General features: G+C 43.3%; 1 protein-coding gene across 14 annotated transcripts in view; it reads right to left on the reverse strand.

The window, feature by feature from the left end:
- Window positions 1–27,890, reverse strand: part of arid1b (AT-rich interactive domain 1B) — a 696,888-nt gene that overhangs the window by 20,244 nt on the left and 648,754 nt on the right. For all 14 annotated transcript variants that reach the window (XM_068044792.1, XM_068044797.1, XM_068044789.1 and 11 more), the window contains 4 exons: window positions 16,466–16,598; window positions 9,539–9,711; window positions 8,717–8,867; window positions 2,339–2,458 (listed from right to left, as the gene is read on the reverse strand). In XM_068044792.1, the coding sequence (XP_067900893.1) occupies window positions 2,339–2,458; window positions 8,717–8,867; window positions 9,539–9,711; window positions 16,466–16,598 (577 nt within the window). The remainder of the gene's footprint in view (window positions 1–2,338; window positions 2,459–8,716; window positions 8,868–9,538; window positions 9,712–16,465; window positions 16,599–27,890) is intronic.

Here is a 27,890-nt window from a genome sequence, read left to right on the forward strand (position 1 = left end):
TGCTGCTTTAACATCTCACACTGAAGAGAGCCTGCAGAGTCTCATCGACAGGTTTGCGGCTGCCTGCAATGAATTTGGCCTAACCATCAGCCTCAAGAAAAGGAACATCATGGGGCAGGACGTCAGAAATGCTCCATCCATCAATATTGGCGACCACGCTCTGGAAGTGGTTCAAAAGTTCACCTACCTAAGCTCAACTATCACCAGTAAACTGTTGCTCGATGCAGAAATCAACAAGCGCATGGGAAAGGCTTCCACTGCTATGTCCAGACTGGCCAAGAGAGTGTGGGAAAATGGCGCACTGACACGGAACACTAAAGTCCGCATGTATCAAGCCTGTGTCCTCAGTACCTTGCTCTACGGCAGCGAGGCCTGGACAACGTATGTCAGCCAAGAGCGGCGTCTCAATTCATTCCATCTTCACTGGCTCAGGAGAATACTTGGCATCAGGTGGCAGGACCATATCTCCAACACAGAAGTCCTCGAGGCGGCCAACATCCCCAGCTTATACACACTACTGAGTCAGCGACGCTTGAGATGGCTTGGCCATGTGAGCCGCATGGAAGATGGCAGGATCCCCAAAGACACATTGTACAGCGAGCTCGCCACTGGTATCAGACCCAACGACCATCCATGTCTCCGCTTTAAAGACGTCTGCAAATGCGACATGAAGTCCTGTGACATTGATCACAAGTCGTGGGAGTCAGTTGCCAACGTTCGCCAGAGCTGGCAGGCAGCCATAAAGGCGGGGCTAAAGTGTGGTGAGTCGAAGAGACTTAGCAGTTGGCAGGAAAAAAGACAGGGAGAGCCAACTGTGTAACAGCCCCGACAAACAATTTTTTCTGCAGCACCTGTGGAAGAGCCTGTCACTCTAGAATTGGCCTTTATAGCCACTCCAGGCGCTGCTCCACACACCACTGACCACCTCCAGGCGCTTACCCATTGTCTCTCAAGATAAGGAGGCCAAAGAAGATTGCAAACCAAAAGTTGTCATCTATAATTTTGATTAAAAGTTTGCCATCCATAATTTCACTTAAGGTAGTAGCTTCAGCCTCTATCTTAATGAAGGTAAACATGGAAATTCCAATATATTTACAGCCATCCTTCCTTTGCAAAATTCATAGTATATTGAAAAGACTATTTATACTTACCAACAGGTTAGAAGATAAAATAAGTACTTGGATAAAGAGAATTCATAGAAATTAGCAGTCAGGCAACTTGATGTTAACAAGAAATGCTGGAAATACTCAGCAGATCTGGCAGCATCTGTGGAGAGTGAAGCAGAGTTAACGTTTCAGGTCAGTGACCCTTCATCAGAAGTTCTGAAGAAGGGTCACTGACCTGAAACGTTAACTCTGCCTCTCTCTCCACAGATGCTGCCAGACCTGCTGAGTATTTCCAGCATTTCTTGTTTTCATTTCAGATTTCCAGCATCTGCAGTATTTTGCTTTTATTAACTTGATGTTAACTGTTGATGTGTGATAGGTAGAAGGATTAGAGGGGTCATGAAGAAAAACCTTTTCACCCAGAGAGTGGTGGGTATCTGGAATTCACCGCCAGGAATGGTGTTGGAGGCAGAAACCCTCAACTCATTTAAAAGGTACCTGGACATGCACCTGAAGTGCTGTAACCTGCGAGGCTACTGACCAGGTACCGGAAGGTGGGATTAGATTGGGTGGCTAGTTTTTTCGGCTGGCATGGACACAATGGTCTCCTTCTGTGCCATAATTTCTCTATGGTTCTATAAACGCCAAATGTTTTGGCATGACTGATAAGTGTCACATTCTTATCTTGTGATCACCTATACTTATACACACTGGGACACTAAGCAGCATGTGCATTGATATTAAAAAAAAGTTCAGCTAAAAGGAGCTGAGAGTTTCAACGCAAAGTCACCAAAATTAAAACATTTAGCCTGGGTGAAAATAGTGTTTTGTGCAAACTTACATTTAAAACCCTCAGAAGGAATGGGTCAAACAGACACTCCAGCTACAGTGCCTGGTCCATAATGCATTCCTGACTGGCAAACGGTATGAAAATGTCCCCTTTCTCTTGGGAGCGGCGGGATTGGAAATTAAACGCAGTTTTTGGAAAATATTCAGCAACACTGAAGAGACTGCAGATAAACTGCCTCATTAGCCACTGTGATTTGTTTCCTGTATCACAATACATTGTAGAGTTGGAAGTGCAGTGGATCAGCTGTTTTGCCTACTTACTCAAATTCAGGTGAGTTAAAGAATAAGCAGGGCAAAAATCTACACCTCAAAACAATTGATGTCGCAGATGTTTTAATAATCAACTGAATGAATACAAAAAGACAATATTTGTTAAACTTTACCTTTGTTGTGCAGGGTAGCGGTTGGGCGAGTACATGCTTGGGTCATTGTTGGATGGTATCATGTTAGACTGACCTACTGGAGGTCCCATACTGCCTTCAGGACCCATCCCATGTTCAGGCCTAGAAAAAAAACACACAAATTTTGTTTTTCCTGCTTCTAAAATATCTACAGGGTATCAAGTGGGACATTCTCTGCTACTGGCGGATGTGAAGAGTAATAAGTTACAGAACAAATTCTATTTTAATGAATATAATCCTAATTGTTTCTATGATACCATGCTCATATCATACAGCCTAGTATCAATTTATAAAGACTGACTGACCTCAGTCAGCATTGCTCAGATAAATCTTATTTTTTTAAACTGAGTCTGATGACTTTCATCCTCCAGTTCTTGGACCCCTGTCTCTAAGGCTCTTGCATGCTTTTTTTCTGCGAGTCTAACTCTTTTTCCTACTCTGTACACCTCTGAAATTTCTTAAATGAATTATTTTGTATTTATCTAATGTCTTTAACATGGAGAGCACCTCAACACCCTTCAAAGAAGCTCTGAATGTTTCTGACTGCCTCCTTTCTTCTCACCTCTTATGAATACCTGGAGGCAGACTTGGAGTTGCAATCCTGTGATAGCACAGAAATGGTATATTTATAAAGGATCTAAAATGTGGAAAAGGATGCTGTTGTCTAATGTGAGGTAATCAAATTTTCAGACTTTTGACACAGAAGTACTTTAAATGAAAAAATGATGACCATTGCAGTGCCCTGAGGTGACACTCCTACTAGCGCTACCAGTATGTTTACTACACAATTTCTGCAAGAATCAAATAGCTCTAGCTCCAACATATAGGAACTGCTTGATGAAAAAATACCAAAGTCCATCTAGTTTGTCTTCTACCATTCTAGTGGTTGCATGATACAAAGCTAAGAGTTTAGGACTAATCATAGGAATCAATCTCTGTCAATTAAGTCCAGAAAAGATGCAGACATGAAAACCCCAGTGGTGGGAAAGCTTTGGAAACCATAGGTCCAAAAGTCGCCTGTTCTTCCTAAGCATGCTACATTTACTCTGTCATGTCTCAAATTACTCAAAATACTGTAACCCAAAATATTATTTTCTGAAAGAAATATAGCTAATTTGCATTTGAATGAATTAATACAAACTGCTTTCACCATCTCACTAGATTGTTTCATAGATTGACCACTTGGTCACTGGAATAATGTTTCTGTGGATTAGTTCTGAAATTATTCCCTTTCAGGCACAGGCTGTGATGTCTGGTTCTACTGTTCTGGACAATGTGAAACAGCTCATCATGGTCTACATCATCTGGTACCTGCAGAATTCTAAAAACAGCCATTGTATAACCTCTCAACCTTCTATTTTCCAGTGAGAACATGTCCAATTTACATAATTACTCCTCCTAATCTAATTCCTTGGTCCCCTTAATCATTCCGGTTGCTCTCTTCTGCATCCTGGCAACAGCTTTCATAACTTTTGTACTGTGGCAATCACAAATGTACCCAGTATTTTACGTGTGGTCATGCCAATGATTTATGAAGTGGCAAGATTACCTCTTTATTTAGCCCTAATATTAATACATCCCAACATCTGATTTGCTTTACTCACTGCCACCAAGGATTGTTGCTACAATATATTTCCAATCAGGACCCCCATTTTTCATGCACATTATTTTCTTTCCATTTAAGTAATAGTTCCTTCCTGAACTTTTTGTCCCCAATTTAATTTCTCTACATTTCACCTGTCTGTCCAAATTACAAGTATATTCAAATCCACCTGGAGTTTATCTTGATCAGTATTGTAGTCTTCCACCTTCATTAGCTTTGTACCATCTGCAAATTTAGCTACTGTGCCAGGACTGCAATTCTGAAGAGACCTATACACCATTCATGAGGCCTATGTGATTTCATTATGTTTGCCCATCCTGCTGTCCCTTTAGGATTTACCAGCAATAGTAGACAATACTTTAAGTTAATGATCTCTCATTGCTTTACACAACTCTATTTATTTCCTCCCTCATGTCACTTTCCTCTCCTATTGACAGCAGGAACAGTCAAAAATGGAGACAAACCTATATAATTACTTGCTCTTTTACTCTAAATCCTCCTTCTAACTTGTTTTTTCTGGAAGATCCTGAACCTCACTGCTTATAGCACCTTGCCCAAGTGACCATTCTTTATGAACTTAGTCAGCATTGGCAATCTATTCAACTTTAGTAGACAGCACAGCTGAGTGCAAACTCTGTTCTGACTAAACATGCACATATCCATTCAAGCAGGGGTCACTAGCTAATTTTTCTAAAGGATGTAAGACAATTAAAGCACCCTTTTAACTGTCCAGCTAACTCAGCCTGGACCAGACCTCAAACCTGAAGCCTTCCAAGTTATGTACAGCACTGTCCAACATCAGGCAGTGCATTTTTGTACTAAGCCAAGGATAGGGGGTGGGGGGGGTATGGTGCTGGGGGGCAGGGAATGAGGAAGGATCCTCTGAGTATCAATGTTTGAAATAGTTCAAAAGAAGAGAAAATACTTCATAACAAGTTATTTGCCACTGACGATATGACTTTCAATTTCTATTATTTATTATTATTTTCTACACTTCAGAAGTACTTAATTGGCTGTTAAAGTGCTTTGGGGCGTCTGGTGGTCATGAAAGGTGCTATATAAATGCGAGTCTATCTATCTATTTTGTATGAAACACGGTTATTTAATTTTTTGCTGATATTTTCCCTGTGCTTTTACAAACACCACGCAAGGAGAAGTCTTTTTGAAGCCACAATTAACCAAGATATGCCAGGCATAACAGGCAGCAGACATTCTCAAACAGGCTTGGGATCTTGATAGGTGTGTTTCATTCTTGGATATTGTAAATTCCCAGGTATATTTTTCTTTTTCTTTTGGGCCTCCTTATCTCGAGAGACAATGGATACGCGCCTGGAGGTGGTCAGTGGTTTGTGAAGCAGCGCCTGGAGTGGCTATAAAGGCCAATTCTGGAGTGACAGGCTCTTCCACAGGTGCTGCAGAGAAATTTGTTTGTTGGGGCTGTTGCACAGTTGGCTCTCCCCTTGCGCCTCTGTCTTTTTTCCTGCCAACTACTAAGTCTCTTCGACTCGCCACAATTTAGCCCTGTCTTTATGGCTGCCCGCCAGGTATATGGATGCAACAGAACTACCATTTGATTCGGGAAAACAATGTCTACAAAGTTATCATTTCAATCTGTGGCCAAAGCATGCTTTTTTACAGAATCTCCAGACCTATGTATTCTCCACTCAATCATTACTTAATTTCTCTTATCAATAAAGTCACTGCCCTTCATGGTGACAAATGCTAAAATACTGGCAGATATCCCACAGTATTGCTCATGAGCTGATGAGGGACAGATCAAGCTGTGGTTCGGTGTGGGAAGAATCCTGCTTGGTCAGAAGTCAATACTGAATCTTAGAACAAAGGTGGGTCCTGGGTTGAATTTTGGGGTGTATGGGTAGCAGGACTGAGTGTTAGGGAGACAGTTTGATTTCTGAAAGATAGAAAAAAAAGCTAGGCCTGGAACTGGCACACAGGTGAAATTTAGGATTGGAGTGCAGGCAGGCAGGCAGGGTGGAAAGTTCTTAAATTGACTGAGGCTTTTGGATTCCTAGATGTTTCTCCATCACTGTGCTATAAATGAAATGGAAGATTTCACTAGCATTTTATTCCTTGGAGCATATAATAATTCATTTACTACAGAAATCTCCACATTTAAAGCAATGCCATTAACTAAAGTTTTCCTCTTGGCCTGAGCCCCACGTGAAGAGTGTCATAACAGCGGCATCTTGAGACAGCTATTTTTTTGCTGCAACATAATGGAATTGAATATTTTGGTGCAATGCAACCAAGCAGAAAATTGAAATTGAGGAACAATTCTTGCTGTACGACAAGTGAAAAAAGTACAAAATGACTAATTAGAGAAGAGATAATCAACGAGAAAGAAAACTAACACACAGACTCAGTAGCCATGACACTGACAACAGATATTTTATTACAGAAGGTAAAGAATTGGAACTGAAGACATCAAGTTGCTTAAACATCTCATATTATTTAATCAACAAATTAGGTAAAGAGCAGACAGATGTCACAATCACTGTCCAAGACAATCAACTGTAGAAGGGACTGTGGTGCAAGGGATTAGTACAGATTCTTTTAATCTGGCACATGGGTTCAAATCCAGCCCACATCAATGGAATTTAAACCTTCTTTCCCTGTCAGCTATAAGAGCACTAGATGAAATTTACTTGAGCATTCGAAACTACCTAGTGCATGAGAGTCCACATCAAAAGAATAACCTGCAATTCAGCACAAATTGGTGGTCTCACGCAGATCAGGAAGATGTCTAATCTAGTAAATGGAAATGTTTAGCCTGTTGTAGTAGGTGGTGCTCTTGAGATTGGGTTTAAAGCACATTGTAGCTGGCTCTGCTGTATCACCATGCATGCTAAACAGTAATATCGGCATGCTATAGACAAAGCTAAGCAAGTCCACAACTGGATCAGGTCAAACCTCTGGGGCTCTGCATCATTCAGTCATGAATGGAGGTGGAAAATTAAGCAATCTACAGGAGGAGAAGGCTCCATGACATTCCACCATCTTCAACAATGGTGGAACCCAGCATGTATGCAAAAGAGTTGGCAACCATCTTCACCCAGAAGTGCTGAGTGGATGATCCTTCTCGGCCTCATCCTGAAGTCCCTACAATCACAGATGCCAGTCTTCAGCCACTTTGATTCATTCCACATGGCAAGAAACAGTTAAGTGTACTGGACACAGAAAAAACTACTGGCCCGGACAATATTGCAGTTGTATAGTTAAAGATTTGTGCTTGAGAATATTGCTGGAACCTTTAACAAGCTGTTACATGACAATGTGCAAATTGCCTGTGTATGTTGTATCCTCAAAAAGCAGGACAAATCTAACCAACCAATTACCAGCGTTTCTAACTACTCCCAATCATCAGCAAAGTTAAGGAAGATGTCATCAACAGTGTTACCAAGTCGCACTTATTTACAAATAACCTGCTCACTGCTGCGAAGTTCGGGTCCTGTCAGAACCACTCAGCTCCTGACATCAACATAGCCTTGATCATAGGATAGAAGGGCTGAATTCCAGAGATGAGGTGAGAGTGACAGCCCTTGACATTAAGGCAATATTCAACTGTGTGGGGCACCAACGGGCCCTCAAAAAACTGGTCAATGGGATAAGGTGCAAAAATCTCTAGTGACTAGAGTCATTCATACCTGACACAAATGAAGATGGCTGTGGTTGTTGAAGACCAATCATCTCAGCCTGAGAGCACCACTGCAAGAACTCCTCGGGACAATGTCTTAGGCCTAACTTCAGCTGCTTCATCAATGACCTTTCCTCCTTATAAGATCAGAAGTGCGTCTGTTCATTGATTATTGCACAGTCTTCAGCTCTATTAATAATTCCTCAGATAATGAAGCAGTCCATGCTCTCATGCAGCAAGACCTGGACAACATTTGGCTTGGGCTGATAAGTGACAAGTGTCATGTAATCACGCCACACAAGTGCCAGGCAACGACTGTCTCCAACCACCTCTGTGACATTCAATGGTATTACCATCACCGAACCCCCGATCAACAACATCCTGGGGGTCATCATTGACCAGAAACTCAAGTGGACCAGTCACATAAATTACATGGATACTAAAACAGGTCAGAAGCTAGGTATTCTGCAGCTCACCACCTGACTTCCCACACTTTCTCCATCACCTACAAAGCACATCAGGAGCATGACAGAATACACTCCAATTACCTGAATGTGTGCAGCTGCAACAACACTCAAGAAGCTCGTCACCATTGAAAACAAAGCAGTCTGCTTCATCAACTAGCCTAAACATCCACCTACTCCACCACTGGCATGTGTAAGTGCTGTGTGTATTATCTACAACTCATCAAGCCTTCTTTGACAACACCTCTCAAGTACAACAGATGTATGGGAACACCATGCTCCAAGTTCTACGTGCACACACCATTCTGACTTGAACATATATTACTGTTGCTTCATTGTTCCTGGGTCTAAATTCTGGAAATCCCTACCCAGCAGCATTGTGGGAATAGCCTTCACCATATGGACTGCAGAGGTTCAAGAAGAAAGCCCACCACCACTTTCTCATATCAACTAGGGATGGGCAATAAAGTTGGCCTTGCCAGTGATGAGCATATCAAGAAAATGAATCAAAAAAACTATGAGAACTGCTGATGCTTACAATAGAAACAAAAATATGTTTTGTTCCTAGCTCTGACATACCTTATCATGACAAAGAAAAAAAATCACTATTTTGATTAAAAAATTCATCACAGAATTACCTTCTCTCATAGCCAGATCCATAAGCATATTGCTGCCGCTGACCCATACTCAAATTAGCCATTCCTCCTGATGGAGTACGATTGTACAGATCCTGGATCCCACTGTTAGGCATTACTCCAGGAGGCATAAAAGGGTCATTACTCCCAGGCACTATGACGAAATAAGTCAAATTAGTTTAAAAGCAAGTTCATATGGCAGAAATACTAAATTATTTAGAGTACTGCCAATGTAAAAGCGAATATAATCTATTTCTGTTAATTTATCTCTATATATCCCACATGCAATAAATGGATATCTGATACACAGAATAGTTTCAGAATAGGCAGAATTGTTACCTTTTCAAGTCATGATTATGTTGATTACTACAACAGCCTTAATTAGTTCCTTTGTCTTGCCAACCAATCAGCACCCTTTTCTCATGCAGTATAAATTGTTGCTCCCTTTGAAATTTGGCATTCTTGCGTCTGTCCTGATGAGTGCAAGACGAAAAGCTTCGACAGCATGCCTCTTTTTTCAGCAATATTCAAGTTCTGTACTACCAAGCGACTATCCTTTGTGGTTTTTGACTTTAAGTTGTATAGGATACACCTCACCAACCAACCCATGAACAAGTAACAACTGATTTCACCTATCTCATCATAATGATTTGTGGAAATGCGAAGGGTCTTACTCATTCGATCCTTGATGCAGTACAATGAAAGTATTTATATATATATTGCAATTCTTTTCTGAAGTGAAATGTACAGAGCAACAGCAGTTTTTGTGAAAGCCCTCCAAATCAAGGACCAGCTGGAAAAGAAATTTTTAAAAAAATTAACTACCTTTCCTCATACCACCAAAGGGATCCTTATTGGGCTCATATGACATTCGACCCATCATTTCTGGCATATTCATGCCTGGTTGGTATGGTGTATTTGGCGTCATGGGGCCCCATTTTTGGAATGCTGGGTCACTAACATCAGAGAAGGGATCCAGCACACTGATTGCATTATTCCTGTTCAGGTTAAAAATAGAGAAGCTGATAATTATAAATTGATATAGATCAATAATTTCAGACAAACAAATTAAGTTAAAATAAAAACTGCTTTTATTTCTAATATTTTAAATCGCTTATAAAATTCTGACTCCATTTAGAGTACTGTGCTCAATTCAGGTAGCACGCCTCAGGAAGGTTATATTGGCTTTGGATAGGGTGCCAGCTTCATTAGAATGATACTGGGGCTCATTATGAGGACAGGTTACAGGGACTGGGTTTGAATTCTCTTGACTATAGATTAAGGGATGATCTAACTGAGGTGTTTATGATTATTAAAGGAATTGATAGGGAAAATAGAGAGAAACAATTCCCTTCATTGAACTACCTTAAAATTAGAGGTAGATGGTTCAGGGGTAATGTCAGGTAGCATTCCTTCACACAAAGGGTAGTAGAAATCTAGAACTCTCTCCCCTTGAAAGCTGTTGAGGCCAAGTCAATTGAAAATTTCAAAACTGAGATGATAGATTTTTGTCAGGCAAGAGTATTGAGGGTTACAGAACCAAGACAGATAAATGGAGTCAAGATCTAATCGGATGGAAGAACAGGTTCGAGGAGCCGAATAGCCTACTCCTGTTGCATTTCTCTGATGTTCTTACAGTCAATCAAAAACCAGTCTATTACTTCAACCAGTTGCATTCCTGATTTCTGAAGGGGATTCCCAAATGTGAGCCTCAGGGCACTTGAAGCTCAATTTAGTTCAGTACAATTCGGCTGGTTTTGCCAGCTTACATTTGGGTAACCAATAGAAACACCAAGTGGCAGGAAATAGGGATGGGGATATGAAAAACATGTAGAACTCTGTTCATTCTGACAGAACTATGTCTTGTGTTGGACAATTACTCACTAGCTCTGATTGAGACTGTGGAGAGGTTCAGGGCTCAGATTGTCTACCCTTTCAGCTGAAGTTGATTGAATGGATACGGGCAGCATTCATGAAAGATAATACAGAAGGAATAAAGTCTAACACACTGAATCTTTACCAGTGATCCACTAGACCTTTTGCACCTTTGTTTTGGTAGGCAACAGCTGGAATTGGCTTGACCTGATATTAGCCCTAATGCCACTCTAAGCTTGTTAGAGTCAGTTATCACTGCCTCAAGGAACTGGAAAATTGTTCTGACATGGCTTTACATCTAGATAGAGACAGACTGCTGAGAGCTCATTTCACTCGTACTTATAGAAGGGATCCAGTGACCCCAAACAATACGGGGTCACAGACAATTAAAGTCCAACAGTACTGCTCCAATCAGTAATGACGGATGATACACATTACAGCCCATTAATGGTCAAACTTTAAACTACCTGTGGATGTTGATTGGGCGTGATGTGCTTAAGTATGTTCTGGGGTACTGCTCATCCTTATTTTAGGGTACTTTTTAAAAAAATAAGATGGCAGGACAGCATGGTGTGGTTTGATTTTATATATACACTGCATTTTCCATGCTGTTCTACACTAGGCAACAAAATATCCCCAACCTGCCAAGTAAAATTTAGGCATAAAAATTTGATGTCCATCTACGATTTATTTTTAGTTAAGTGTGCAAAGGATTCGTCAATAGTCGGCCTACATTGTAATGATATTTGATTATTTTAATATTTAGGCTTACTTGATACATAAAATTGTTGACTTGCCAGGTTTTATTCGTTAATAGCTCAATTCAGATTTTTCTAATGTTAATTACAATTTGACAAGTTTACAGTGTCAGTTTCTATTATAAATGTGCACATAGGAATTTATAATGGGAATAATTGACAAAAAGTGCTAGCAGACAAAAGATGTCTATTACATAGATGGTTCTTTGAATAAGCCATTTAGTGTTGATGTTTAAAGTGCTCCAGAGCCAGTAAATTCAAGCCTCCTTGGGTTGGATCTTTTTTCTTAATTTAAGAAAACTATAGCTCAATTAGTTGAAAAAGAATTAAATACAACTCATGTCTTGATTTCTTTTTACTCCTATTCACTCTCCTTTTCCCCTTCTATCCTGTTTTTACAAACTAATACCATTTACTAGTGGCAAAGCATTCCATGTGTAAAGAAATTTGCTCAACCTCTCCTCACACTCAGTGATAATTTTAAATGGTGATTCTTTGTCATCGAATTCCCAGTGTAATTTGACCTTGTATCTCAAGTCTCTCATCACAACTGTATTTCCCATTCATAGTATCATCCTGGTGAATCCACTTGGTATTGCTAATATAGAGAGCATACAATTTAAAAAAAAGTTTGAACACTTCCAGTGGGAACAGTATCATAGCAGTAATGTTACTGGACTAGTAATCCAGAAGTCTGAACTAATGCTCTGGAGACATGAGTTCAAATCCCAACACGGCAGCTGGGGGAATTTAAATTCAATTAATTAACCAAATAGAGTCATAAAGAGATACAGCACTGAAACAGGCCCTTCGGCCCAGAGTCTGTGCTGACCATCAACCACCCATTTATACTAATCCTACATTAACCCCGTATTTCCTACCACATCCCCACCTTCCCTCAATTCTCCTACCACCTACCTACACTAGGGGCAATTTACAATGGCCAATTTACCTATCTACCTGCAAGTCTTTGGCTGTGGGAGGAAACCGGAGTACCCGGTGGAAACCCACGCGGTCACAGGGAGAACTTGCAAACTCCGCATAGGCAGGACCCAGAACTGAACCCGGGTCGCTGGAGCTGTGAGGCTGCGGTGCTAACCACTGTGCCGCCCTAATCTGGAATAAAAAGCCAGTCTCAGTAATGGTGAGGATGAAACCATCGGATTGTCCTAAAAACCCATTTGGTTCACCAATGTCTTTTAGGGAAGGAAATCTGCTGACCTTACCCTGTCTAGCCTAAATGTGACTCCAGACCCACAGCAATTCTTAACTAACCTCTGAAATGGCCCAGCAAGTCACTCAGTTGTATCAAACCATTACGGAAAAGGACCACCCAGCATCAACTGAGGCATTGGATACAACAAAGGCACACCCAGCCAGTTGATCTTGCAAAGTCCTCCTCATTAACATATGGAGACTTGTACCAAAATTGGGAGAGCTGTCCCAACAATGTCCCAGACACTGCCATCGCCATTCTCAGATATGTTCTGTCCCATCGGCAGGGCAGACCCAGCAGAGGTGGCAGCACAGTGGTATACAGTCGGGAGGGAGTTGCCCTGGGAGTCCTCAACATCGACTCCAGACCCCATGAAGTGTCAGGGCATCAGGTCAAATATGGGCAAGGAAACCTCCTGCTGATGACCACCTACCGCCCTCCCTCAGCTGATGAATTTGTACTCCTCCATATTGAACAGCACTTGGAGAAAGCACGAAGGGTAGCAAGGGCGCAGAATGTACTCTGGGTGGGAGACTTCAACATCCATTACCAAGAGTGGCTCGGTAGCACCACTACTGACCGAGCTGGCCAAGTCCTAAAGGACATAGCTGCTAGACTGGGTCTGTGGCAGGTGGTGAGGGAACCTACAAGAGGGAAAATTATTCTTGACCTCGTCCTCACCAATCTGCTTGCTGCAGATGTAACTGTCCATGACAGTATTGATAGGAGTGACCATCGCACAGTCCTTGTGGAGACAAAGTCCTGTCTAAATGGGATAGATTTTGAACAGATCTAGCAATGCAAAACTAGGCATCCATGAGGCGCTGTGGATCATCAGCAGCAGTAGAATTGGACTCAACCACAATCTGTAACCTCATGGTCCAGCATATCCCCCACTCTAACAATACCTTCAAGCATGGGGACAAACCCTCGTTCAATGAAGAGTGCAGGAGGGCATGTCAGGAGCAGCACCAGGCATACCTAAAAATGAGGTGTTAACCTGGTGAAGCTACAACCCAGGACTACTTGCGTGCCAAATAGTGTAAGCAGCATGTGATAAACAGAGCTAAGCGATCCCATAAGCAACGGATCAGATCGAAGCTCTGCAGTCCTGCCGCATCCAGTGGTGACAATTAAACAACTAACAGGAGGAGAAGACTCCACAAATATCCGCATCCTCAACAATGGGGGGGCCCAGCACATCAGTGCAAAAGATAAGGCTGAAGCATCTGCAATAATCCCCCTCCTGAAGTCCCCAGCATCATAGATGCCAGTCTTCAGCTAATTCGATTAATTCCACGTGAGATCAAGGAATGACTGAAGGCACTGACTACTGCAAAGGCTATGGGCCCTGACAACATTCCAGCAATAGTACTGAAGACCTGTGCTCCAGAACTTGCCGCGCCCCTAGCCAAGCTGTTCCAGTACAGCTACAACACTGGCATCTACCCGACAATGTAGGACTCATCTGTCAGACTGGGCTTGCGGCAGGTGATGACAGAACCAACATGAGGGTAAAACCTACTTGATCTCGTCCTCACCAATCTACCAGTTGCAGATGCATTTGTCCATGACAGGACTGGTAGGAGTGACCACCGCATAGTCCTTGTGGAGATGAAGTCTCGTCTTTACACTGAGGACACCCTCCATCTTCCTGTGTGGCATGACCACTGTGCCAAATGGGAGAGATTCAGGTATAGCAGCTTAAGCTGGGTGATCATGATGCACTGTGGGCCATAAGAAGCGACAGAACTGTACTCCACCACAATCTGTAACTTCATGGTTTGGCATATCCCTCACTCTACCACTATCATAAAGCCAAGGGACTAACCCTGGTTCAATGTGGAGGGTAGGGGAGCATGCCTAAACATGAGCCGCCAACCTGAAGCTACAATACAGGACTACAAACATGCTAAACAGTGGAAGCCGCATGCTGTAGATCTAAGCGATCCCACAACAAAGAGTCAGATCAAAGCTCTGCAATCCTGCCACATCGAGTCATGAATGGTGCATGGACGATTAAACAACTAACAGGAGAAGGAGGCTCCATGAACATCCTAATCTTCAATAATGGCAGAGTCCAGCACAACAGCGCAGAAGATAAGGCTGAAAAGTTTGCAGGCATCTTCAGCCAGAAACGAGGAGTGGATGGTCCATCTCAGTGTGCTCCTGAAGTCCCCAGCATCACAAATGCCAGTCTTCAACCAATTCGATTCACTTCGCATGATATCAAGAAATGGCTGAAGGCACTGGGATACAGTGAAGGCTATGGGCCCCAGGTGTAGTGCTCCAGAACTAGCCATGCCCCTAGCCAAGCTGTTCCTGTACAGCTACAATAAAGTCACGTGTCTGACAACGTGAAAAAAATTGTCCAAATATGCCCTGTCCACAAAAAGCAGGACAAATCCAATCTGGCCAATTCCTGCCCCATCAGTCTACTCTCAATCATCAGCAAAGTTATGGAAGCTGTCCTCGACAGTGATATCAAGCAGCACTTACTGAGCAATAACCTGTTCACCAATGGTCAATTAGGGTTCCGCCAGAACCACTCAGCTCCAAACCTCAGTACAGTCTTGGTCCAAACATGGACAAAAGAGCTGAATTCCAGAGGTCGGGGAGAGTAACTGCCCTTGACATTAAGGCAGCTATTGACTGAGTATGGCATCAAGGAGTCCTAGTAAAACTGAAGTCAATGGGAATTAAGGGGAAAACTCTCCACTGGCTGGCTGGAATCATACCTGGTACAAAGGAAATTGTGGTTTTTGGAGGCCAATCATCCTAGCCCCAGGACATTGCTGCAGGAATTCCTCAGGGCAGTGTCCTCGGCCCAAGTATCTTCAGTTACTTCATCAATGACCTTCTCTTCATAAGGTCAGAAGTCTGGATGTTCGCTGTTTATTGTAGTGTTCAGTTCCTTTCGTAACTCTTCAGTTAATGAAGGAGTCTGCGCCCACATGCAGCAAGATCAGGTAAACATTCAGGCTTGGGCTGATAAGCGGCAAGAAACGTTCGTGTGACATGTGCTAGGCAATGACCATCTCTAACAAGAGAGAATCTAAGCATCTCCCCTTGACGTTCAATGGGATTACTATCGCTGATATCCCACTATCAACATCCTGGGGGTTCCATTGACCAGAAACTTAACTGGACCAGTCACACAAATACTGTGGCTGCAAGAGCAGATCAGAGGCTGGAAATTCTGTGGCAAGTAAAGACCTCCTGGCTTCCGAACACCTGCCCACCTCTACAAGATACAAGTCAGGAGTGTGATGGAATACTCCACACTTGCCTGGATGAGTGCAGCTCCAATAACACACAAGAAGCTCAACATGATCCAGGACAAAGCAGCCCACTTGATTGGCACTCCATTCATAACCTTAAACATTCACTCCCTCCACCACCAACGCACAGTAGCTGCAGTGTGTACCATCAACAAGATGCAATGGGCAATTCACCAAGGCTTGTTCGACAGCAGTCACATGGGAACGCCACCACCTTCAAGTTCCCCTCCAAGTCACACACCAACCTGACTTAGAAACATATCATTCCTTTACCGTCGCTGGGTCAAAATCCTTCCCTAACAGCACGGTGGGTGTACCTCCATCACATCCATGCAGCAGTTCAAAGTGGTGGCTCACCACCACCTTCTCAAGGGCAATAAATGCTTGCTTTGTCAGCGATGCTCACATCCCATGAACAGATTAAAAAAATGTACTGAAGGACAAAATATCTTGCCCATGGCATTAGCAGCTCAAACTGATGATTAGACTTGCCTGTAGCACTCCAAAGGTGAGCATAATGCTGAAGTAATGCTTCCACTTTCTTTATCTTGGCAAAAGTAATCAATTTCTCATTAGGCACTACCAACAAACAAAAAGTTTTGTTAGTTTGCTTCGTCCATACCTGTTACCCTGAATGGGTGTCATTTGTCCATGGGGTGTTGATACAGGTGTTGGTGGCTTCAAATCCCCGCTTTCTGCCATTGAGCTGCTGGTGGACTGTGGCGTCTGCGGTCCTTGCAAGGAACCTGAACCTGCTATAAAATGAGAACAATCAGTTTTATGTTTTATATTGCTTGTAAGTCTATTAATTGATTTGTATAAAGATTTACAGTTACTGAGTCATGTCTGCCAATCTTTGCTAAATAATTCTGCTGCCTTATTATTGAAGAAGTGTATTTGTGGTACACTGTGAACAATGTAATGAGAAACTACATTCCACATCTTATTTCCCCACACAAATGAGCAAGCCTCCTGAAATTTGTGGCTGAACACCTGCCTTACAACCAGACAACAGTTTTAAAGTTGTGTTCTGAAGCTGCAAGAAGCTTCAGAGTTTAGAGTTTGCTTGCTGGAACATCACACAGAGGGAGAACTCCACACTGAGTACTAAAAAACAACCAACATGTCCCGTTTCAACTATGCTCCTGTCCAATTGGCAAATGCTGCTGCCAGTGGCTGAGGAGCATTTAATACCACTCTATTCTCCACTGTGAAAATGGCAATGTGAAGACAATTGGCCCTGCAGCAAATCAATGTTAGAGAGAAAAATACTCTCAGGAAATACACAACAAATGAGAAAGAATAATAACATAAGGATTAATTCCCTTTTAAAACATGCATTTATAAATACACTGCAAGAGAACTGCTACAATTAGAGGTCGCAGTTTCATAATTTGTTTGTGTTTGAAATACAAAGAAGGGTGAAAAGAAAAGCAGAGGTAAAGACAGATAGATCTAGGAAAATTTAAACTAAACATTTATATTAAAAATAATTTCCTCCAACTTCAATTTTGTAAGCACAGATTCATACCAAACATTTCATATTGATACATTTTGCTGAAAAAACATTAGCTTTGAATTGCATATTGATCACCCAACCACACAAATGGAGTAATCAATATCTTACCTAATTACATGAAATACATACCGAAATATTTTAAGTTTTACTATTTCCACCTTTTTATGAATAACTATATATTTCATTTCACACAGTACCAAAAACTGGAGGAAGAAATATTCAATGGTATAACATAAGCTGACATCCAGTTCAGCATGTATAGCATCAGAACGATAAGGAGCTGCAAACATCCCAATAAATTCTAACTACACCTTGAAGCCTCCTTTCTAACCAATTAAAGAGCAAAAATGGAGACAAACACACAGTGGAAAAAAAGACAGGTGGTCTGTTCCATCCCTGACAGACATACATCCTATGGATGAAATCATTTCTACGGAAAATACGCCACAGATTCTACTATATCCTGCATAGGATAGCTGCATTAGTCTACACATCAGATGCAGGGTGTTGGTGCAATGATTCAGACATACAATGACATGTCGTAAAATCTGTTTCTACGCTGTGATATGTTCCTCTCACCTGGCTCATGAAAACTGTCAACAGAATATAGGGAAAACCCAAGAAAAAAATAAATCATATAAAAGACAGAAATTGATCTGAGAATTACTATTTGCACTCCATGAGGATAATTATAGATGGTTTCTTATGAGTTGCCTTTAAAATATTGATCTGAAATCAACTGAGTTAATTTGTTGCTGTTTAAATGGAAAAATATGTTTTGAAATAACTCCCCTACTTTGTGAGCAGGACCTTTGGGCTGCAGCAGTTTAATAAACTTCTATGCATTCATACAAATCCCACATGCCCTGCCAATTCCTTTTTAATTCAGAGCATGTGAAATTAGGCCATTAAACATTTCCTAATAAAGAGCTGGCACAGTGCAAGGATATCCCTTCCTACCTTTTGCCAGAAGTGACAATGTATTCATTACAGTAAATAAAGGAAAGGATACCTGAGGTTCAGTATGCTCACATACCTCAGACTATATAGCCAGCTATCATGCTGAGAAGATAATTTACTCAGTATGAAGTAAATTATCACTGCCCCAGTTTCAGGAGCCGAATGTCACGGGACCAGCAGTTAACCTGCATTGATCAGAGGTCATTTGTAGGTAATATCTGTTTACATTCACGATCCCTCCCATCTAATTTATCTTGCTGTGGGAATTTCCCCATATCGGTACATGACATTTCAATGACATCACCTGTCAGTAAACAAGAGGCAGTGTTTGGGAAGTGTCCTAGCGAAGACAGACATATTTCATTACAATTCCTGCTGCTAGGCAGCAATACAGATCCTACAATTGACGTCAGCACCTCAGGGTAAGGTCAATAAAATGCATCTGTGTTACCCCTCCTGATCACTACGCAGAAACCTTTGGGAAAAGTGCATGAGTGGTCTTTGGATGAGAATGCAGTTAACTAGCCTGCTGACAAGTTTACACGTGAAGTACGGCCACCTGGATAAGTAATCAGAGTCTTCTAGCAGCTATGGAAGCAAAACACAGTGCGAGCTGGCAACTTTAGAAAGAGTGGGAAAGAAGGTGGCAAGAAAAAAAATTACCCTTTGCTTTGCGTGGCCTGTTTGTTACACTGTGCAGTCCCTTCAAAACTGCCATACAGCCGTACTTGCACACATCTTAAAGGGACCACGTCTTGCGCGTGGCCTGTTGCCCCCTGCGTGGTAAATTCTGGACTGCTGTGCGGCCATGCAGCTCAGAGGGAACATTGCCAGCAATGTGGATTTTGGGTAATCAAATGAACTATCTGCCACAAGGCAAACTGAGAAAGGAGAGAAGCAACAAGAGAAAACACGGGTGATACACGTAAATCAGTGTGGCAGTCATCATAGGAACGCAGGAGTAGGCCATTCAGCCCATCAAACCTGTTCTGCCATTCAATATGATCATAGCTGATCATCCCCTTCAATGCCTTTTTCCTACACTATCTCCATATCCCTTTATTGTCATTGGTATTTAGAAATCTGTCAATCTCTGCTTTAAGCATACTCAATGACTGAGCTCCTGTGGTAGAGAATTCCAAAGATTCTCAACCCTCTGAGTAAAGAAATTTCTCCTCATCTCGGTCCTAAGTGGCTTCCCCCTTATTTTGAAATTGTGTCCCCTGGTTCTAGACTCACCAGCCAGGGGAAACATCTTACCTGCATCTACCCTGTCTATCCCTTTAAGTATTTTGTAAGTTTCAATGAGATCACCTCTCATTCTTCAAAACTCTAGAGAATACAAGCCCAGTTTCCCCAATCTCTCTTCACAGGACAGTCCTGCCATCCCAGCAACGGGTCTGGTGAACCTTCGTTGCACTCCCTGTGTGGCAATAATATCCTTCCTAAGGTAAAGGGACCAAAACTGCACACAGTACCCAGGTGTGGTCTAACTCAGGTTCCATACAACTGAAGCAAGACTTCACGACTCCTGTACTCAAATTATTTTACAATAGTTCAGAGAAAGAAAGAATACAGACAAATTGCAAAAACGACAAAGGTAGAAGAACATAGAGATATAGGCCAATTAGCATCATGAGCCTGTTCTGCCATTTAATGAGACCATGGCTGATCTGTGACCGAACTCCAAAAACCTGCCTTTGCCCCATATCCCTCAATACCTTTGGTTAACAAAAATCTATCAATTTCAGATTTGAAACTAACAATTAATCTAGCATCAACTGCTGTTTGTGGAAGAGAGTTCGAAACTTCTACCACCTTTGACATATAAAGTGTTTCCCAACTTCATTCCTGAAAGATCTGGCTCTAATTTTCCGACCAGGGTTGTCCAAATTTTTTACGTGGGGGGGCCACATTCCAATTTTGTCTTACATAGGGGGCTGGTGAGACAATTTCAGAAAGACATTAAAAAATTTATCTTACTATTAATCAAAACAATAACAGATGTGCATTTTTGTGAAGAAGTTTTAAATGAAAAGATTAATTTATTGACTTGCTTTCTCATTGCAATGTTAGACACTAATTTAGTGAGATACAAAGAACAAAGAAAATTACAGCACAGGAACAGGCCCTTCGGCCCTCCAAGCCTGCGCCGATCCAGATCCTCTATCTAAACATGTCGCCTATTTTCTAAGGGTCTGTATCTCTTTGCTTCCTGCCCATTCATGTATCTGTCTAGATACATCTTAAAAGACGCTATCGTGCCCACGTCTACCACCTCCGCTGGCAACGCGTTCCAGGCACCCACCACCCTCTGCGTAAAGAACTTTCCACGCATATCCCCCCTAAACTTTTCCCCTCTCACTTTGAACTCGTGACCCCTAGTAATTGAATCCCCCACTCTGGGAAAAAGCTTCTTGCTATCCACCCTGTCTATACCTCTCATGACTTTGTACACCTCAATCAGGTCCCCCCTCAACCTCTGTCTTTCTAATGAAAATAATCCTAATCTGCTCAACCTCTCTTCATAGCTAGCGCCCTCCATACCAGGCAACATCCTGGTGAACCTCCTCTGCACCCTCTCCAAAGCATCTACATCCTTTTGGTAATGTGGCGACCAGAACTGCACGCAGTATTCCAAATGTGGCCGAACCAAAGTCTTATACAACTGTAACATGACCTGCCAACCCTTGTACTCAATACCCCGTCCAATGAAGGAAAGCATGCCGTATGCCTTCTTGACCACTCTATTGACCTGCGTTGCCACCTTCAGGGAACAATGGACCTGAACACCCAAACCTCTCTGTACATCAATTTTCCCCAGGACTTTTCAATTTACTGTATAATTCACTCTTGAATTGGATCTTCCAAAATGCATCACCTCGCATTTGCCCTGATTGAACTCCATCTGCCATTTCTCTGCCCAACTCTCCAATCTATTTATATTCTGCTGTATTCTCTGACAGTCCCCTTCACTATCTGCTACTCCACCAATCTTAGTGTCGTCTGCAAACTTGCTAATCAGACCACCTATACTTTCCTCCAAATCATTTATGTATATCACAAACAACAGTGGTCCCAGCACGGATCCCTGTGGAACACCACTGGTCACACGTCTCCATTTTGAGAAACTCCCTTCCACTGCTACTCTCTGTCTCCTGTTGCCCAGCCAGTTCTTTATCCATCTAGCTAGTACACCCTGGACCCCATGCGACTTCACTTTCTCCATCAGCCTACCATGGGGAACCTTATCAAACGCCTTACTGAAGTCCATGTATATGACATCTACAGCCCTTCCCTCAGCAATCAACTTTGTCACTTCCTCAAAGAATTCTATTAAGTTGGTAAGACATGACCTTCCCTGCACAAAACCATGTTGCCTATCACTGATAAGCCCATTTTCTTCCAAATGGGAATAGATCCTATCCCTCAGTATCTTCTCCAGCAGCTTCCCTACCACTGACGTCAGGCTCACCGGTCTATAATTACCTGGATTTTCCCTGCTACCCTTCTTAAACAAGGGGACAACATTAGCAATTCTCCAGTCCTTCGGGACCTCACCCATGTTTAAGGATGCTGCAAAGATATCTGTTAAGGCCCCAGCTATTTCCTCTCTCGCTTCCCTCAGCAACCTGGGATAGATCCCATCCGGACCTGGGGACTTGTCCACCTTAATGCCTTTTAGAATACCGAACACTTCCTCTCTCCTTATGCTGACTTGACCTAGAGTAATCAAACATCTGTCCCTAACCTCAACATCCGTCATGTCCCTCTCCTTGGTGAATACCGATGCAAAGTACTCATTTAGAATCTCACCCATTTTCTCTGACTCCACACATAACTTTCCTCCTTTGTCCTTGAGTGGGCCAATCCTTTCTCTAGTTACCCTCTTGCTCCTTATATATGAATAAAAGGCTTTGGGATTTTCCTTCACCCTGTTTGCTAAAGATATTTCATGACCCCTTTTAGCCCTCTTAATTCCTCATTTCAGATTGGTCCTACATTCCCGATATTCTTTCCAAGCTTCGGCTTTCTTCAGCCTCCTAGACCTTATGCATGCTTCCTTTTTCCTCTTAGCTAGTCTCACAATTTCACCTGTCATCCATGGTTCCCTAATCTTGCCATTTCTATCCCTCATTTTCACAGGAACATGTCTCTCCTGCACGCTAATCAACCTCTCTTTAAAAGCCTCCCACATATCAAATGTGGAATCACCTTCAAACAGCTGCTCCCAATCTACATTCTCCAGCTCCTGCCGAATTTTGGTATAGTTGGCCTTCCCCCAATTTAGCACTCTTCCTTTAGGACCACTCTCGTCTTTGTCCATGAGTATTCTAAAACTTACGGAATTGTGATCACTATTCCCAAAGTAGTTCCCTACTGAAACTTCAACCACCTGGCCGGGCTCATTCCCCAACACCAGGTCCCAGTATGGCCCCTTCCCGAGTTGGACTATTTACATACTGCTCTAGAAAACCCTCCTGGATGCTCCTTACAAATTCTGCTCCATCTGGACCTCTAACACTAAGTGAATCCCAGTCAATGTTGGGAAAATTAAAATCTCCTATCACCACCACCCTGTTGCTCCTACATCTTTCCATAATCTGTTTACATATTTGTACCTCTATCTCACGCTCGCTGTTGGGAGGCCTGTAGTACAGCCCCAACATTGTTACCGCACCCTTTCTATTTCTGAGTTCTGCCCATATTGCCTCACAGCTCGAGTCCTCCATAGTGCCCTCCTTCAGCACAGCTGTGATATCCTCTTTAACCAGTACTGCAACTCCTCCACCCCTTTTACCTCCCTCTCTATCCCGCCGGAAGCATCGATATCCTGGGATATTTAGTTGCCAATCATGCCCTTCCCTCAACCAAGTCTCAGTAATAGCAATATCATACTCCCAGGTACTAATCCAGGCCCTAAGTTCATCTGCCTTACCTACTACACTTCTTGCATTAAAACAAATGCACCTCAGACCACCAGTCCCTTTGCGTTTATCATCTGCTCCCTGTCTACTCTTTCCCTTAGTCACGCTGACTTCATTATCTAGTTCCTTACAGGCTTTAGTTACTACCTACTTACTGTCCACTGACCTCATTTGGTTCCCATCCCCCTGCCACATTAGTTTAAACCTTCCCCAACAGCGTTAGCAAAAGCACCCCCAAGGACATTGGTTCCAGTCCGGCCCAGGTGTAGACCGTCCAATTTGTAATAGTCCCACCTCCCCCAGAACCGGTCCCAATGTCCCAAAAATCTGAACCCCTCCCTCCTGCACCATCTCTCAAGCCACGCATTCATCCTGACTATTCTTTCATTTCTACTCTGACTATCACATGGCACTGGTAGCAATCCTGAGATTACTACCTCTGAGGTCCTACTTTTTAACTTGGCTCCTAACTCCCTAAATTCTGCTTGTAGGACCTCATCCCGTTTTTTACCTATACCATTGGTGCCTATGTGCACAACGACAACTGGCGGTTCACCCTCCCCTTTCAGAATGTTCTGCAGCCGATCTGAGACATCCCTGACCCGTGCACCTGGGAGGCAACATACCATTCGGGAGTCTCATTTTCGACCACAGAACGCCTATCTACTCCCCTTACAATCGAATCCCCGATGACTATAGCCCTTCCACTCTTTTTCCCGCCTTTCCGAACAGCAGAGCCAGCCACGGTGCCATGAACCTGGCTACTGCTGCCTTCCCCTGGTGAGCCATCTCCCTCAACAGTATCCAAAACGGTATACCTGTTTTGGAGGGAGATGACCGCAGGGGATACCTGGCATTTTTTTGCTTGCACAAGTAGTCAATGTTTGTCTGCACACTTGTAGCGACGTGGAATATTCTGGATAGACGTCCATCTGTTAGAAGTGATCTTGATCACTCTCTGTCTCTGTCCCCGCTCTGTGTTGACCTCACTACGTCCTTCCCCCTTTCTCTCTCTGCCCTATGCTTCGGCTAATAAAGGAAATGATTCCATATGCCTTCTTAACCACCTTACTGACCTGTCCTGCTACCTTTAGGGATATGTGAACATTCACTCGAAGGTCCCTCAATTCCTCTACACCTTTCAGTATCCTCCCATTTACTTTGTATTCCTTTGCCTTGTTTGACCTCCCCAAATGCATCACTTCACACTTCTCTGGATTAAATTACATTTGCCACTTTTCTACCCACCTAACCAGTCCACTGATATCTTCCTACAGTCTAAAACTATCCTCCTGACTGTCAACCACGCAGTCAATTTTTGTGTTGTCTGCAAACATCTTGATCATTCCCCCTACATTTACACCCAAATCGTTAATATATACCAGAAAAAGCAGGGGACCCAGCACTGAGCCTTGGAGAACCCCACTGGAAACAGCCTTCCAGTCGCAAAAACACACGCCAACAATTTGTTTCCTGCCACTAAGCCAATTTTGTATCCAGCTTGCTACATTCCCCTGGATCCAATGGGCTCTTTTTTAAGAAAAAAAAAGTCTGTCATGTGGGACCTTGTCAAAAGCCTTGCTAAAAATCCATGTAGACCACAGCACTGTACTACCCTCATCAACCCTCCTTGTTACTTCCTCAAAAACTCTCTTGAACCTATTTCAGGAATTCCACTGCCTCTTTGCCCTTTACATTGTTATTTTCCCAACCTATATTAGGACAATTGAAGCCCAATTACTACTATACTGTTCTGGCACCTTTCTGAAGTTTGTAACTTTGTCCCCTATCTCTTTCCCATTACTTGGTGGTCTACAGTACAGCCAGTAGTGCAACAGCTCCTCTCTGTTCCTCAACTCCACCCAAATAGATTCTTTCTTCAATCACATCATCCCTTTCCAGGCGGCAACAACAATTTTGATCAATACTGCCACCATCTTACTCTGTTTCCTGAACATATTATAGCCAGGAATATTACGTACCCATTCCTCCCTAAAGCTAGGTTTCGGCTACTGCTGCTATATAATAATTCCATTTAGCAATTAGTACCTGCAGTCAACAACCTATTTGCCTCACTATTGTGAATTTACACACATGCACTCCAAATCCACTTTTGTCTGCCTTGAATTCCACCCCCTCTCCGCATCTGTCCCTCCTACTTCTGAACTCTTTATTCCAATGCTGTTAGTCTCCTCCAGACTTTGTTTCTCCTCTCCGATGCTTCATCCTGGCCCCCTACCCCTGTTAAATTAATTTAAACCCTACCCCAACAGCACTAGTTAATCTCCTTGTGAGGACATCGGTCCCAGCCCTGTAGATATGCAACCCATCCATCTTGTAAAGGTCCTTCCTGCCACAGAGCTGGTCCCAATAACCCAAGAATCTGAAGTCCTCACTCTTGTTCTATTTCTCTGGCCACGTGTTAACCTGCTCAATCTTCCTATTCCTATACACACTAGTGCGTGGCACTGGGAGTAATCCAGAGCTGACTAGCTTGGAGGTACTGCTCTTTTAACTTTTAACATATCGCCAAGTAAGGCCAATTATCAGAGGCCAACTGGAATTTTCCCAGTCAGCCTGTGGCACCCCGCCTCAGGGTGGGGAACAGGCCAGGTGCCTGGAGGCGGCCTCCTGGCGACAGACCAGCGGACCAACCCACCAGTCAGGCTTTGAGGCCCTCCCTGCCTGCCTGACAACAGCTGCAGCCACAGGGTGCCCTGTGCAGGGGTTTCCCCTCCATGATGGTCACATGGCAGCTGTGGCTATTTATTTTTATTTAAAAGTTGCTGAGAAGGCGCCTCTAGATGGAGGCATCCTCTCTCTCTCTTAACTGAAATGGCAGGCTGAAGCTCCTTCTGAGCTGGAGGGTCTCCTATTGGCCAATTCAGGAAGAATCACTGCTTGGTGACTGTTCCCCAGACAATGTGGGATTGGGACCCCCATTTGACCCGGACATCCTGCATAGCATTTCAAGGTAGTCCAATTACAAGTTTTCTGTGTTTTTGAATTCGATTCCTCTAGAAATGAACACCAGTGCTTTGTTACAAAAACAAGAAATGCTGGATTCACTCAGCAGGTCTGGCAGCATCTGTAGAAAGAGAAGCAGAGTTAACGTTTCGGGTCAGTGACCCTTCTTCGGAACTGACAAATATTAGAAAAGTCACAGATTATAAACAAGTGAGGTGGGGGTTGGGCAAGAGATAACAAAGGAGAAGGTGCAGATTGGACCAGGCCACATAGCTGACCAAAAGGTCACAGAGCAAAGGCAAACAATATGTTAATGGTGTTTTGAAAGACAAAGCATTAGTACAGATTAGGTGTGAATATACTGAATATAGAACATCAGCAAGTGCAAACCTGAAGAAAAACAACCTGAAAAAAACAGTGGGTAAGCAAACTGAACAAACCAAGATGAAATGAAATAAATGCAAAAAATGTAAAAAGGAATGCAAAAAAAAGGAAGAAAAAATAACTAAAAATGAAAGTAAAGTGGGGGGCTGTCATGCTCTGAAATTATTGAACTCAATGTTCAGTCCAGCAGGCTGTAGTGTGCCTAATCGGTAGATGAGATGCTGTTCCTCGAGCTTGCGTTGATGTTCACTGGAACACTGCAGCAATCCCAGGACAGAGATGTGAGCATGAGAGCAGGGGGGAGTGTTGAAATGGCAAGCAACCGGAAGCTCAGGGTCCTGCTTGCGGACTGAGCGGAGATGTTCCGCAAAGCGGTCACCCAGTCTGCGCTTGGTCTCCCCAATGTAGAGGAGACCACACTGTGAGCAGCGAATACAGTATACTACATTGAAAGAAGTACAAGTAAATCGCTGCTTCACCTGAAAGGAGTGTTTGGGGCCTGGGATACTGAGGAGAGAGGAGGTAAATGGGCAGGTATTACACCTCCTGCGATTGCAAGGGAAGGTGCCCTGGGACGGGGACGAGGTGGTGGGGGTAATGGAGGAGTGGACCAGGGTGTCGCGGAGGGAACGATCCCTTCGGAATGCTGACAGGGGAAGGGAGGGGAAGATGCGACTGGTAGTGGCATCACGCTGGAGGTGGCGAAAATGGCGGAGGATGATCCTTTGGATATGGAGGCTGGTGGGATGAAAAGTGAGGACAAGGGGAACCCTGTCACGGTTCTGGGAGGGAGGGGAAGGGGTGAGGGTAGAGGTGCGGGGAATGGGTCGGACACGGTTGAGGGCCCTGTCAACCACAGTGGGGGGAAATCCTCGGTTGAGGAAAAAGGAGGTCATATCAGAAGCACCGTCATGGAAGGTAGCATCATCAGAGCAGATGCGTCGGAGACGGAGAAACTGGGAGAATAGAATGGAGTCCTTACAGGAGGTAGGGTGTGAAGAAGTGTAGTCGAGGTAGCTGTGGGAGTCAGTGGGCTTATAATGGATATTGGTAGACAACCTATCCCCAGAGATGGAGACAGAGAAGTCGAGGAAGGGAAGGGAAGTGTCAGAGATCGACCATGTAAAGGTGAGAGAAGGGTGGAAATTGGAAGCAAAGTTGATAAAGTTTTCGAGTTCGGGGCGGGAGCAGGAAACGGCACCGATACAGTCATCAATGTACCGGAAAAAGAGTTGGGGGAGGGGGCCTGAGTAGGACTGGAACAAAGAATGCTCGACATATCCCACAAA

Source organism: Heterodontus francisci, chromosome 13 (assembly GCF_036365525.1).
Source record: "Heterodontus francisci isolate sHetFra1 chromosome 13, sHetFra1.hap1, whole genome shotgun sequence".
NCBI classification, from domain to species: domain Eukaryota; kingdom Metazoa; phylum Chordata; class Chondrichthyes; order Heterodontiformes; family Heterodontidae; genus Heterodontus; species Heterodontus francisci.